This window comes from Oreochromis niloticus, linkage group LG15 (assembly GCF_001858045.2).
Source record: "Oreochromis niloticus isolate F11D_XX linkage group LG15, O_niloticus_UMD_NMBU, whole genome shotgun sequence".
NCBI lineage: Eukaryota > Metazoa > Chordata > Actinopteri > Cichliformes > Cichlidae > Oreochromis > Oreochromis niloticus.
This window is the reverse complement of record NC_031980.2, coordinates 10,722,627-10,736,606: the sequence shown is the minus strand read 5'-3', so window position 1 is coordinate 10,736,606 and position 13,980 is coordinate 10,722,627. Positions and strand designations below refer to the sequence as shown.

General features: G+C 40.0%; 1 protein-coding gene across 2 annotated transcripts in view; it reads left to right on the top strand.

Moving 5' to 3' along the window:
- Positions 1-13,980, top strand: part of usta (uronyl 2-sulfotransferase a) — a 61,241-nt gene that overhangs the window by 23,324 nt on the left and 23,937 nt on the right. The window contains exons 2-3 of one of the 2 annotated variants that reach the window (XM_005454667.4): positions 2,320-2,436; positions 8,600-8,643. In XM_005454667.4, coding sequence (XP_005454724.1) covers positions 2,320-2,436; positions 8,600-8,643 — 161 coding nt within the window. The remainder of the gene's footprint in view (positions 1-2,319; positions 2,437-8,599; positions 8,644-13,980) is intronic. The other variant, XM_003449891.5, reaches the window with a different exon arrangement.

The window sequence follows — 13,980 nt, the reverse complement described above, 5'->3', positions numbered from 1 at the left end:
GTGTTTAAAGCTTCAGCAGCCACACGGTTGCAATAACATATACGTGTGTTAATGAAAAATATTCAAGGGGACCAATTATGCCCCTCATTCCAGCTTCTACTTTTATACTTTATCAGAGCAGTTATGCATGATTCATAGTGCAAAATATTCCTTGTTCATCTTATTCTTGGCCCTAAGGGATGAACTGAAGGCTTGTACTATCTGAAAGAAGCTGTTTTAGAACCTTTCATTGTCTGGAAATTTTTCCTTTAAGCCAACTTAATTTTGATTGGTTCCCCTTTATAAACAGAAGATTTGAACCGCAGCTGGGTGAAGCTACTGAAACCGATTACAACAGTCTGAAGCCCAAGCTGTTGTCTCACAGGAATAACTTGGTCATGTGCAGGCCTGATGGTCTGAAACTTTGACCATGTTTAACATGAGCATCCCAACAGTATGCATGAAAGAAAATAAAGAAGAGCTTAAGACTCATAACTGGTTGTTCACAAAAATTCAAATTTTTTTGGTTGTTTTTTGGTTATGTTTCCCACATATCACCAGGAAAACCATTATCAGATAAACACAGCAACAGGCCACCAAACCACAAACAAGCAGTTGCATGTTGCAAAAAAATGCGTTCTTTTTTTTTTTCAAAAACTGTTTTAGCTTGGTCTAGGCTCAAGGCCAAGGGAGCTGTATTGTAAACAAACAATTAAAGCAGGGTGTTTTTGTGTCTTTTCGTAGCTTCAAGCAGAACCTTGTGTCCCCAGAGAGAATGTGGTGGTAAATTTAAAGAGTAATAATTGTGATCTTGCCGAAAAACACTGTAATAAAGCAAACGAAACAAGGTCTTTTTTGCTTGAATAGTAAAAGAAAAAGCAACTGTTTTTGTTCTGTTTCCGGAATAACAAAGCCCTAATTTCACAGTTACAGTCAAAACGCTTAGTTAGTAGAAGTTTTGTTTTTAATTATAAAAAGACCAGTTTGAAGCCAGATGACAGACAAAACCATGTGTATTTATAGGATCTTAGTGCTCACAACAAGGCAATTGTTTAATTGAGTAATGAAACTATGATCTTTCAGTCATTTCCAGCTGTGTATGGCTCAGTTGTCACCAGTTTTGTGTTGGTGTAGCAGTGGGGAACAGCCCTTTGTGCAAGATGCATTTCCACATCTGGTGTGTGTTTATGAGTCTAAGCTGGTGCAAAGTAACAAAGGGTGAGTAGTTACCCTGCTTGCGGTTGGCTTTTAATGGGATAGTTGGTGTTGTTGCTGTTGTACATATGGGTGTACCAATATTTGTATCTAAAAGTGTTAAGAAATTTGAAGGACTTTTAAGACATTTTCATTACCAACTAATATGCAGTTCCATCCAATATATAATATATATTTATGACTCAAACAGTGATTGAGTTATGGAGACAGGAACATGTTCAATTTTCACCATGATAGTGATCCAAACCACACTGCCAATGCAGTAAAAGCAAAGCTGAATAAAGAAAAAACACAGAATGGATGAGTATCAGTCATTGATTGGCCTCCCCACAGTCTAGACCAGCGGTCCCCAACCGTTTTTGCGCCACGGACCGGTTTATGTCCGACAATATTTTCACAAACCGAACTTTAAGGTATAAAACCAGTACCGGTACCATAACACACGGGAAAAGACCCAGGGAAACTGAGTTAACAATAAAAACGATTAAAACGATTAAAAAAAAATACGCCAAAAAACGATAAAAACCCTGAAAACCATGAATTTCACACCTGAGCCTCAACTCTCGCGGCCCGGTACCAAACGACTCACGGACTGGTCCGTGGCCCGGGGGTTGGGGACCGCTCAACATTATCGAAGCAGTGTGGGATCATCTTGACAGGGAATGGAACAAAAATCAGTCAAAATCTAAAAAAGAGCTTTTCAAGAAGCCTGAGAAACTATCCCTGGAGAGTACTCAAAAGATGACAAGAAGGCTTCCCCTAGAGAGTTCTATTGAAGCTATATTGAAGAATAAAGCTGATCATTCCAAATATTGACTGTCAAGCTCTTTAGAATTTTACAGTCTTGTATACTGCATTTCCATTTATGTTTGCACATTTCAATAAATTGCTGCAACTCTTTCCCATTTTCCTGATAAAATATTTAAAATAAAAGAAATGAGGTTTGGCTCCAAACCTTTGCACAGCACTGTATATTTATATATAGCTTTTGTTCACATCTATAGTCTTATACCAACAACTATGTTTTTATATGATGCCCCCCTTGGCCCCAATGGCTGTTTTTGTTCAATTAACCAATCTAGAAGTCAGACTTAAAAGGTCCCCTCCATTTGACTTCTTTTGTAGGGTTATGTGGAAAAAATCACTGGTCAGTCAAAATGGCCCCCAGCAGGCTCTTTATCCATAAGGACAGGGTAGCAAGACATCTGGTGTCGTGCCTACATGACTGCAAGACGAGAAAAGGTATGTACAAACTGCACAAGCACGAGTGCCCTTTAATAGCTGTTATCCAAAATTGGCTGACAAAGCATTCAGATTAGGAGAAATCCTCGAGTGCATCACATCTGTGACGTGCCAGTACTTTGTGTCTCTTGCCAAATACTGACATCACCCACAGAAAAATCACAGAGAAAGAAGAACATTGTTCCTCGCATCACTTCTTCACTAGCTGATGAGGATGATTACGCTCCTGACTTTGACTGTGTGGCGTCAGACTTGCCCAATTTTCTACTTCACGCTTCATTTCTTCATTTCAAAGCCACCTCATTTCGAAGCGCGTTCAGCGCTCGTAAACTCTGTGACAGCCTGCCGGATAGACTAAGGTCTCACACGGTCATGATGCATACCTAAGAAAAATATTTCAATTCGTTTACTCATAACAGGCAGACGGAGAGCAGTCTTTGCTGTGGGCTGTGAAATTTGGTTCTGAAAGGGCAGCCAGTCCCTCAGTCCCAAAAAAAAAAAAAAAGACAGATTTAAAATACAAGAGTGCTGCAGCAACGTGGCTTTGGGGCTCTTAGAAGTGAATGCATATCTGCTCATCGCTTTGCTTGATTAAATTGCCTCACTTGATCGGATGACTGCTTCTAGTCCTCTCCAAGTTTGGAGACATGAAATGGCCTGCTGGGGGTCCCGTAAATCAATTGATTTTGACAACTGTAAAATCTACTGATGATAGTTTTGGAGAAACAGCTCAAAGTGTATTATTTGTAATGTCAATTTTAGCTGCACTAATGTGCCACCCAAACATTAAGGAAGCACGACCGTAAGAGTTGTATTCTTCAGTTCAAAAATCAGTTATCTCTGTCAGTTATACTGCTTTTTTTTATTATTAATTCTTGAGTCAGATGTCTTTGTTCTGTATTTAACAGAAATCACTGGAAATGTTTCAGCTTTTCCTCTTCTTGTTCTGTAAATTATCTGTTTTATTTTGGGCTTTCTTGGCATTCACAGCTGCACAGCCACTAAAGTCAACACTGCTTTGCTGGGTCACCAGTTTAGTGGTACTTCCCTGTCATACAATATACATGGTGGCAACCACTGGTGCCTGCAAATCATATACCAACAGTCATGCTGAACGCTCCCATCCCCTGCACATCTGCATGCCCATGTATATGTTCTTACTATATTTCAGCAACCAAAATTTTAAGGGAGCATCAAGTCCACAAATTAGGCTGCCGACCAGGGTTTGGTCTTTGGGCACCTGGAATAACAGAGCAGCGGCTCTGCCTTTCTATTTATATCACAAACTTGTCTGATCATTGTTGATTCTCAAGTGACTGTGGGATTGAGCTGAAGCAGGGCGAAGTGGGTGGAGACCCTGACCCTCAGCTTAGCTTCCTCCTGTAATTAGCGACATGAGTTGCGATTCTCATCTTAATGGAGAGCGACTCCCACATGTCGGATCAAAGGGTCGGGTGACCGCACACCCTCATTTCACAAGCAAACGCATATAGAAAAGCCTGTACTATATCTCACTCCTGCACACTGACTTTGTTTGCCTGTGCAGACAATTGTGACACAAGTGTTTAGTGAGGGCTGTAACAATAGACGTGTGGATAATCTAACTGGGTGTGTTTTTACACAGATCGGTCAGGCTGGAGTTATGTCACTTTTGACTGGACCGAGGAACGTCATGTGATCTCTGTGTCGAACAGTCCTGCGTTTTCTTTTCTCTGCTTGCGTTTCAGCACGCCGACACCTTTAATAGTCGTTTCCGCCTTGTATAGAGAAACTACAGCAGGATGTGGTTACACATGAAAGAGCTTAGTCTTCACAACATGGGGAACCTGTAATCTGGTTTCGCACACTTGTAGAACATTCCATTCAACGCTTTCAGTCGCATCCCACAGCAAAGCTAAAGGACTCCTAACTCCAACCCTGTGCCTGTCCTTTTGGCCTTGCTCTCAGCAGCCATTCCTGTGTGGTTTCCCGCTCCCACCTCTGCCTATTCTGGGACGTGTTCTTTCCTAAGCTCCACTTAGCCATGCTGCCAGCTTCACAAAGCAAATGAAATGGTCTACGCTCTAAATACATGTTTATAAAATTCCCAAACTTACTGTAGCATTCCTGGAGCAGGCCAACACCAACGGAAAATTCCAGAGTCTGAAGGACTGATTCTGGGCTTTATGCAATATGCTTTTCCTTAACCTGACCTTGAATTGTTGACAGAATACAATCTTAAAGACCAAAATTTCCTTCAAACACTTTTTTCCTCCAGCTTTGTTGGCGTTCCACCTGTGTGTTTTGTAGTACCTGACTATTTCGTTTGCTTAGGAATTTGAATACGGAGGTCTATTCTTGTGCCTGTTTTAGCTGCAGACGAAACAATAAAGCCAGTCTAAGCTTTGTTGTTTGAAATAATCACGATACTGTTCTCTTTTAGAACAAGAAACATCAGACGGATGCACCTTTACCTTTCTTCTGTTCTTTTCTTTTTTTATAGCTGAACTTTTTGATTTAACAACAAGTGACTTTTTTTCTTCCACTGAAGAAAAACAAATCAGTTCAGCTAATGAGGTGACTAATTGATGTGCATGGTCACTTGGTTTAACAAGTTCCCGAACAGGGGCAGCTGCTGGCCGTGTGTGTGTGTGTGTGTGTGTGTGTGTGTGCTTGTATTAAAATTTAACTGAATACTTTATTGTTAATAAATGGCTCCATTGTTGTTTTGGTGTGAGTTTTAGACGTTAATATTCTTAAAGTTCTTGAAGATTGTGAGGCTGGGCTGTGGTTCCCCTCAACACATTTCCATTACTCTTATTAGTTCTTGTCGACTTCTTAATCAGTGCAGAAAACAGCATCTTGTGCATTAATGAATTTCACATTTTCTTTGCTGCATCAATCCTGTTGCATACTATCTCAGCTTGAAGCTGTAGGATACTTACTTTTTTCTTTTTTTAATTTATTGGGGACAAAATCTTTTGAAAATCTGTTTTGGGAGACGATGTAACAGTAATTTATAGAATGCTGGCATCCCCGCATGGCACAGTTCCCTCTAGGCCATTTAGGCTCTGTTATTTTATTGGTTTTGTGCATTTTTAAATTAGCTTTGCACTTGTGAGTATAATATGTTTCAGATTTTCGGTGATTAAACCTTAAAATCACTGCTGATTTATGCTGCCCATGATGTGGTATTGATTAATTGGAGTTGGAAATAGTAATGCAGCTGTTCTTAACAACAAGTCCGTGGATCTTGTGACTCAGTAATCCAATTAACCATTTAGCTACATACCAATGCAAACCCACACTCCAATTAGTTTCCTTGTCAATCAGCCATTGACACAAACACAAACACACGCACGAACTCACAAAATACAACCATTAACCTGACGATATGCTCAAATGTGAGATTAGTTTAGATTAAATTTGTAAATTTGCTCTTCCTCTAACCTAATAGTTTCTCAACTTAACCTTTCTTGACCCATGTGTCATTGGGACCCACATTCAGCCTTTAGCCTAACAAAAACTGCCAGAGCAACTTCACTGATCTTTGGAGTCTATGGCTCTGGAGTTTTCCTCATGTTAGTGATGGGATTGTTGATTTAAAATCAACCTATTGATCCACAATTTCCCTCATGAGCATGGGAGAAAATCATAAGAGACATAACAGCAGCACTGCGTATTGTTTCCAGTTAACTTGCATTCCTTTCTTTAGTTTTTAAAGGACGTTCCTTTATGGGCTGTTTTGGACTACATGTGTTAAGTCATTCTTATCAGATTATTTAGTGGAAAAGAATTATGTCCAGGGCAGTAAAAAGTCAGTTTGGGAATTAAAATATTTATGACTCAAGTCCCATTAGACTGTCATCGTGGTCTCTGACATTTGGCATAGGCTCACAGCACAATCAGGTCAATGAGTACAGTTCCCTGTACAGTGGCTCTTTAAGTTGATTTTCCTCTCTCTGTGGGTGGTGGGGGCGGAGGGCAGCTGTCAGCTTTTACGAGCCTCGTACCCTGGAAAAAATTAGTTCCAATCCTCTATCCAAAACGCTAATGAGAAGCACACACAGGAGGCAGTGAGGGGTTGGAGGTCGCGGTGGTGGCAGGTGTGGGGGTGGTTGTCTATGATGGATGACAGAGGAAGGAACAGAGTCCGTCTGCGTCTCTGCATCCTCACCCTGCCGTGACCTGAAATGCCTCGGAGTAGAGGTGCAAATGTCTGCTCGCCGCTGCATTCCTCAGGAAAACTGTGTAATGCCACGAAATCGCTACAAAGACAGATGAAAAGATAGAACGGGACTAAGAAACACCTGAGGGTGAGCATAGTGCAGCTGTATTTATACATCCGGTGCCTGATGAATTAATGAGCCGCGACATCAAACTGAATCCAAGCAAGTCTTATATATAGTAACTACTGTGGGTGTGTGTGTGTGTGTGTGTGTGTGTGAGAAAGCGAGAGACTCAGGCAGATTTTATGTCAGTGTAAGACTAATTACCCAAAGCTTACACACCACTATCTAAAGTGTAAACAGTATTTACAAAGCCATGAACTTCCAGCAGAGTAACATCTACAAGCATGTGCCAAGTGGGAAACTTTGGCCTGAAATAAACCAATGTGTGTGTTCACGCATCATTTCTTTAATGCTTCTTCTGGATCACATTTCTGAGACAAAAGGAGAAATTGTTATGTTATGTAATATTTCCTCAGACTCCACCCATGCACGCTCTCCAGTTTGTCTTTTCCCTTTCTTTCTTGCAGTCTAACTGCTGTAAATGTGATGGGCAGCCTTTGTGTCTAAACAGGCAGTGAAAGAAAAGGTCGCTGTCACAGGCTTGGGCCTGGATTTGGAGAGCGGGCCGAAAGACGGGCACAGATCCTCAGTGTAGGAACAGCCTTCAATGAACACCATTATTCCCACAAGAAACAGCTTCATAGTGTTCCATAAACAGCTACGAATGGAGCTACTTCAACTAGGGCTCTCGTCACAACACCTTCACCTTTAACGCTGAAGAGCCGTGTGTGGTTTCGACGAATGATGTAGAGCGAAAGGGGAAATGTTGGGTCGAGCTGCGCCGTCGGATGCAGGCTCTCACATGGTTAGATGCGGCAGGGTTTTGAAGCATTTCGGTTGAGGAAGTGGTTGGAGGAAGAAGGGTTTAAAAGACAGGCGATCGCATCAGTAAAATATGTCAGTGGAAACTAGAATGTGATGATTGATGTCACTGATTTTGTATTCGCTATCTTCGCTTTTTTTGTTCATGATAGCGATATTTCAGTGTGTTGACATGTTGATGATCAAAATTTGCTGCAATGGCTTAGTGGCATTAAATTAAATTTTTTCTCCTTGTTACTATTCTCTTTCTATAATTTTCACACAACAACTATGACTTCTGAAAATGTAGTCTTTCACTGCCTGAAAAACTCCAAATGGCCAAAAATAAACATACAGAGTCATAAAAGGGAGAAAGTTCAAACATTCGCAGCGTAGCCTGGGAAACCTATGAATCCACGGGTCTGCTGGCATCAGCAAAAACTAATTAGAGTCAGTAGTTTGCGAACCTGGAAACCAGTCAGTGACAGAAGAATCGAGGCGTGCGATAGGACCGCTTTGATGTGTTTAAAAAAATCTGAGTGTGCTGCTCACAGTGAGCGTATGCTGATGAGAACTGTCATTACAAAATAGGTTTTAGAAGACCAGAACGAAGATTTGCATGAAGCTGGAAAAAGTACAAGCTTCTCTCAGTTAGTTTAAATGTTCATCAGTCCACAGACATTTACAGTGTCTGTAAACCGATTGTGCAGTGCTGTGGAGCTGGAAGTTCTTTAGGAGTTGGAGGATGTAGTGGGACGATGATCCTGAACATTGATTTAATCAACTCCAGAATGGTTTCAGTATATGCACGAGCCTAGGAAGAGAATAGATAACAAAAAATGTAGAGAAACTCTGGAATGACCTTGATAAAAAAGAAACATCCGATATCAGATCTAAGAATGTGGCTGAACTAAAACATTCGTGTAGACAATACAGCTCAGGTTTTTTTCTATTTTGATATAAAGGAGCTCATTTTTATCCTCATGTTATTTATTTGTTAGTTTACTTCTTATTTACTTTCTAAAATATAATCTCTCCATATATATAATATGATGTTTTCAGTATTTCAACTTGGATACTTGCTTTTGCAGGTGGATCCACGTATCTGGATGATCACGGACAGCCTGCTCCAAGAGTGAGTCACTGTTATCATGTCTCAGTGTCACTGTGCTCCTTCTCCTGTTTTGTCTAATTTTCCTTTTTTTTTTTTTTTGTCCTGCATTCTCACCTCTCCATCTCCTCACAGCTCCAGTTAAGTGCAGTTAGGATAATGGTTTGGTCTGTGCAAGGGAGCTGCGTGCAAACCCCTCGAAATACCAGCTAGACCTGGCTTCAGTGCTACAGTAATGCTTTGAACGCAGTCTCTCTCGTACACAGAGTGCTGACACAGGGGCCTTGTATTCATCCAGCTGCATGTCTGCAGGACTATCTCTCCTCTGTGCTCCCTCTTTCTCTCCTTGCCAACTTGTTTCTGTCTCCGTCGACCCCTTGTTTATTATGTGCTTCTATAGTCAATCACCTCATTTTCACCTCATTGAATCCCTTTCTTAATTGCTTTATTCACTTTTTAGTTAAAGGAGCCACTGACGTTTATATTGCCGGGCACAGCATTTATTGCATTGCTAACTTGAGGCTTTATCAAGTACGGTTACGAGGTTTGCTTGTGGCCGATGTGAGCAGCTGTTTGGATTTAGTTAGATCACATCTGGCCTTTGTGAGTTATGTGTTTCAAACCTGTTTTGGCCACTCAGACAAACCTGGCAGCTGCGGTGTTTGTTTCGTAAAGAGAACAGTGGGGTCTTATTTACAGTACATGAAACAAACTGTGGCTGGCTGGAACACAGTGGAGAAATTGTCGTAATTTTCTTTATGCAGTTTTATTTTTTAGCACGGCACTGTTATCTGAAAGAAACTTTTTTTTTTTACTTAGAGCAGGCCCCCACAAGTATTCTTAGTCTCTAAACTGCATAGTGCAGGGTTGATGTCAAGCTTTCAATATCATATAGGATATTGCAGAAAATGAATTTAAAGTAGGCCTAATAAATTACAAATCGTTTCCACAAGTTTCTCCTGAAGAATGAATAGAGTTGGACAGCTTAAATATGTCCCGAGGCATCTTATTAGAATATTTATTATGCAAACACAGAAGCTCTGGAATTCATTTTGACACAGAAAAGTGCGAAACGGGGCATATGTTTAGCTTTTGAAAACAACAAGAGATCATTTAAGAATTGAATCTGTTACTTTATGTCTAAGTATATTACCAGATATTATTAAATATCATTAAAGATGTGTACTGTGTCTATAACTAAATTGATATTACAATTTTGCTCACGTTCTAGTTGTAGGTGTAGGTGTTGTACATAAAAGATGAATGTCTCTGGTTTAACATCCCATATTGTTTTTCTTTTAAAGCCAATGATGGTGTTAATGAACCAAGGTAGTGGCATGCTCAGCTAGGACTTGGTAGCTTGGTTATTACGGTGCAGCTCTAAACTGTGTGGATGCATCATAGACACAGACACCCACTCGGTAGACTGTTGATTTAACAGCAGCTGACGAGTGGAGGTGACGCCCAGCACAGTTGTGGAAGTCCAGTCGGCAAACTCGATTTGAACAGAGTTTCAGCAAGCAAGTTTCAGTGCTTAAACAATTTATTACACCACCATATCATTATATTTTTATGCTAAAATATAATTATTGTTGTTTTCAAATTCACTGTTTTCCAAAAGAGCAGAAATAAATTTGGGATGCCAAATTATAATTATTTACTTGCATTCCTGAACAGAAAAATTAGTTTTAGTGGTTGAATAATATGCTTGATTAATTTGTGACTTCTCAGAGAAGTTTAGTGTGGCAGCTCCAGTGTGGTTATATACTTAATATAAAAATTCATCACTTGTACGGTTTGGAGGTAAATTAGCTATAGAGGCTAAAACCGTTTTGTCCCACGCAAAGTTTTTTTTTTTTTTTATAGCTTTTACTTAATTCTCAAATTAAGAAGAATAGTACTACTTTTCTTTGTATAGTGCTCTTTTTGTGAATTAGCGGTATAGAAATTTAATAACGATATAATTTCAACATTTATTTGATTAGCATTATTTTGGAAAGCTATCTCATTATTTCATCTCTGACCACTAAAAGCTATTAAATTGCTCTAACTGCATATAAGTATAGGACACTTCTTTCTTGTTTTTTTAGGCTTCATCATCATTATTATTACTATAATTTTCTTAATTTGGCGGTGGGTTATTCCTAAAGCTCCCATCAAGTTCCTAGATTTTTCACTCTGGCTCTGATTTCAAATTAGATGACAGTTGCCATGTGCAACCACTGTAGCAGCTTTGATAACTAAATACAGCCTCCAGATATATAAACTAGGTTGAGTAGTCTGCGCATCTGGAGACACAGACTAGTGATTATATGTTATTTGCTTGCATTGACTGATTCCATATCGTCTGTCATCTCTTCCCAGACAGATGATGCAAATGCCATGTCGGTGGCAAGCAGTACATGAGCCTCATCTCTTATTATCGTTCTAACATCCCCCTAGAGTTACAGTTGATCTGCAACTTCAGCAGAGGTCTGACATTCCGTAGCATGCGCGTGCAGAAGGTCGAGCTTCGGGTAAATGTGGGGAAAGATTAGAAATCGAGTTGAAAGCTCAGCATGAATGAGGGTGTATGGAAAAACCACGCAGCTCTCAGAATAGAGTTATGAGCCTTTGTGTGTGCAAGCACTACACGAATGTCCTCTCTACAGTTTTTGCACATGTGTGAAATGTATATCCATCACTTTATGAAACACACTTTGCAGCACTTTTCAGTATAATTCCATAGTTTATTTAATCTTATTTAATCGTTAGAATTAGGAGAAGCCATCTGCCCTATAGTAAAGCTTTAGTAAAGCTTTGATGAATTTGTTATTGTAAATAAATGATAAAAGTACAGATTTGGGGGGGGGGGGGGGATCAGATGTATGCTAGAGGGGACCTCATTATGCTCCATCAAACACAACATGATGCTTATGAACTTCTGCTGTGGAAGTGCAAAAATGGCATGTTTACTGAAAAGCATAATCTCTTGTTGACACTATTTTAATTGAATTCAATTTTATTTACATAGCATCGCAACAATAGTTCCCTCAAGACCTTGAGAGGTACTGCAGTTTGTCTAGTACCTTTACCCCTTGACTGAAGAATCCCAAAATGATGATCTACTCAAATAACACGTAATACAACACATAAGCAACAACCTTAAGTACATCATATATCCCCATACACTGTCAATAAAGACAAACGTTTCAGTGATAGGCCTATTCTACTGCAGCTTGCTGCAGCATCCCCCTTTATAAGAGGAACCAAAGCTAAACTCCAGCATCATTAGGGAACCCTGTTGTTAATAGAGGCATATTAATTAAACTAGAAAACTTGAAGCATAATCCTAAAGGGCCATTCAGCACAAGTATCTTATCTTAATTTCTCTTACTATGTAAGTTATTATTTATCGGGCTTCCACAGCTTTCTTTTGTCCTGGTTCCCTCCTCCAAAGGCAGATGGCTGCACCTTCTTGAGCCTTGTTCTGCCAGATGCTTCTTCCTGTTATAAAAGGGAGGTTTTCCTTCCCACTGTTGCCATGTGCTTGCTCAGAGTCGGTCATCTGATTGTTATTCTCTGTATTAATGTAGGGTCATAACCTTATGATATAAAACCCCTTTAGGCAACTGTTGTTGTGATTCGGCATTATATGATTAAAACTGAATTGAATTATTCGTGTCTCATTTGTTAAGGCACAAATCAACTCTGTTCACTTCAACTAATGTAAAGCATTAGTGGTGCTTATTTAGATACTTAGATTGAAACTCCACTTTTACTGCTACTGAGGGCCCTTTCTCCTCTTCTGGATGAGAGTGAAGAAGAATGGATTGGTCAGTATTAAGAGGAAGTTGCTGAGAATGTCGACTGCACCCTAACACTAATTGCCACCCCTCACTTAGCGATAAATGAGCTGTTGATACTAAGGAGCACTGAACCCAGATCAGTCCTAAATAAAACCAGGGTGAACACAAACAAAGGGCAGGTTAGCAGCATATCGGTGTGTGGCTTTCCTGGAGCAGCTGCAAAAGACAGATGAGTGTGTGTGCTGTGGTCGTAACGCGCAGCCGACCGGGACATATTCTCAGACTTCCTGTTAAATGATTGAAGATTTCACAAAAATTGCAGCTAATCACATCCATCACATTCACATCAGAGATGGCCGGTCCAGCCATGAGAAACTCATAATAATTTATGTGTGTTTTTTGAACTAATGACACATTTCAAACTGTGCAAAGAAAAAAAACTGGACACTTTTTTTGTGTGAATGTGTGGGAAGAATTGTGGAATAGCAAGTAAGAGAGGGGAAAATGGAGAATAGGAAAGTGGACTGCTCATCTCCGAGTCTGCTTGATATTAGCTAGAGATTAAAAAATACCCCATAACAACATGAATATCAACAGGAAAAAAGTGTCATTCTCTAACATGATGGGAAACAGCATGGTTACGTAATACTTTTTGACAGAATCCTTACTGGCAGACCCTGTGGACATTTCTCCCAGCGTGTATCAGAAACCAAGCTCTACAGAGTGGGAACAACAATAGCACAAGCTGAAAGCTTGCCCTTTCTGTGTTGTCAGTGCCAGCGGGAGATTTGGACTTTTGAAGGCATGTCTGCTGTTATTCCTCTGTTAGTCAGCAGCAGGATGTTAGAAGTCTGACAGTCATTTGTCATGATATGCTGTCCTGTGAAACACTGCATGTATTTCAGCCTGTAGTTACTTGGCAAACACTGTGGAAAGTTGAACTGCTGTCCAAGAGATCTATTTCCTGTCAGCTCAAAAACTTTCCCAAATGTAACGAAATCGCTCTTTTTCTTTTTTTCTCTATTTTTGTTGGAATAATCAACTTTTCTTGTTGGGTAATTAAAAAAAAATCTCTAAACTTGCATAATTTTATCCTAACTGAAGCTATGTTGTCATTCTTTCAGTTCTTTACCTCTTTATCTGAGGGCATGTTCTCATGTATTTGCATCAAACTTGTTCACTTGCTAATGAAATCCAGGAACAGGCTTTGATTCTGGGAAGTATATGCGGGAAGTGATATTGATACAGTGGTGTCATCTTTCTCTTCTGGCCCTCTCATCATTTCTTTCTAGCTCCTTGAATGCTTCAACATCAGTCCTGTTGTTTTCTCTGCTTTTCCACTGAATTCTGGCAAATAGTCCAAGAGGCCTTCACTGTTTGTACTGATTCTGTGCTGGGGTGGGGCTGCTTTTAGCGGAGAATCAGAAAAATAAGGCTGTGTGTGTGTGTGTGTGTGTGTGTCAGGGAGGGGAAGGGGGTGTTCTCACTGATAAATTTTCTCAGAGTGCTTTCATTCTTTAGGGGCCACTTGTGAAAGCCTTGTGAACTCGTAGAGATAAATGCCAAATTAGTG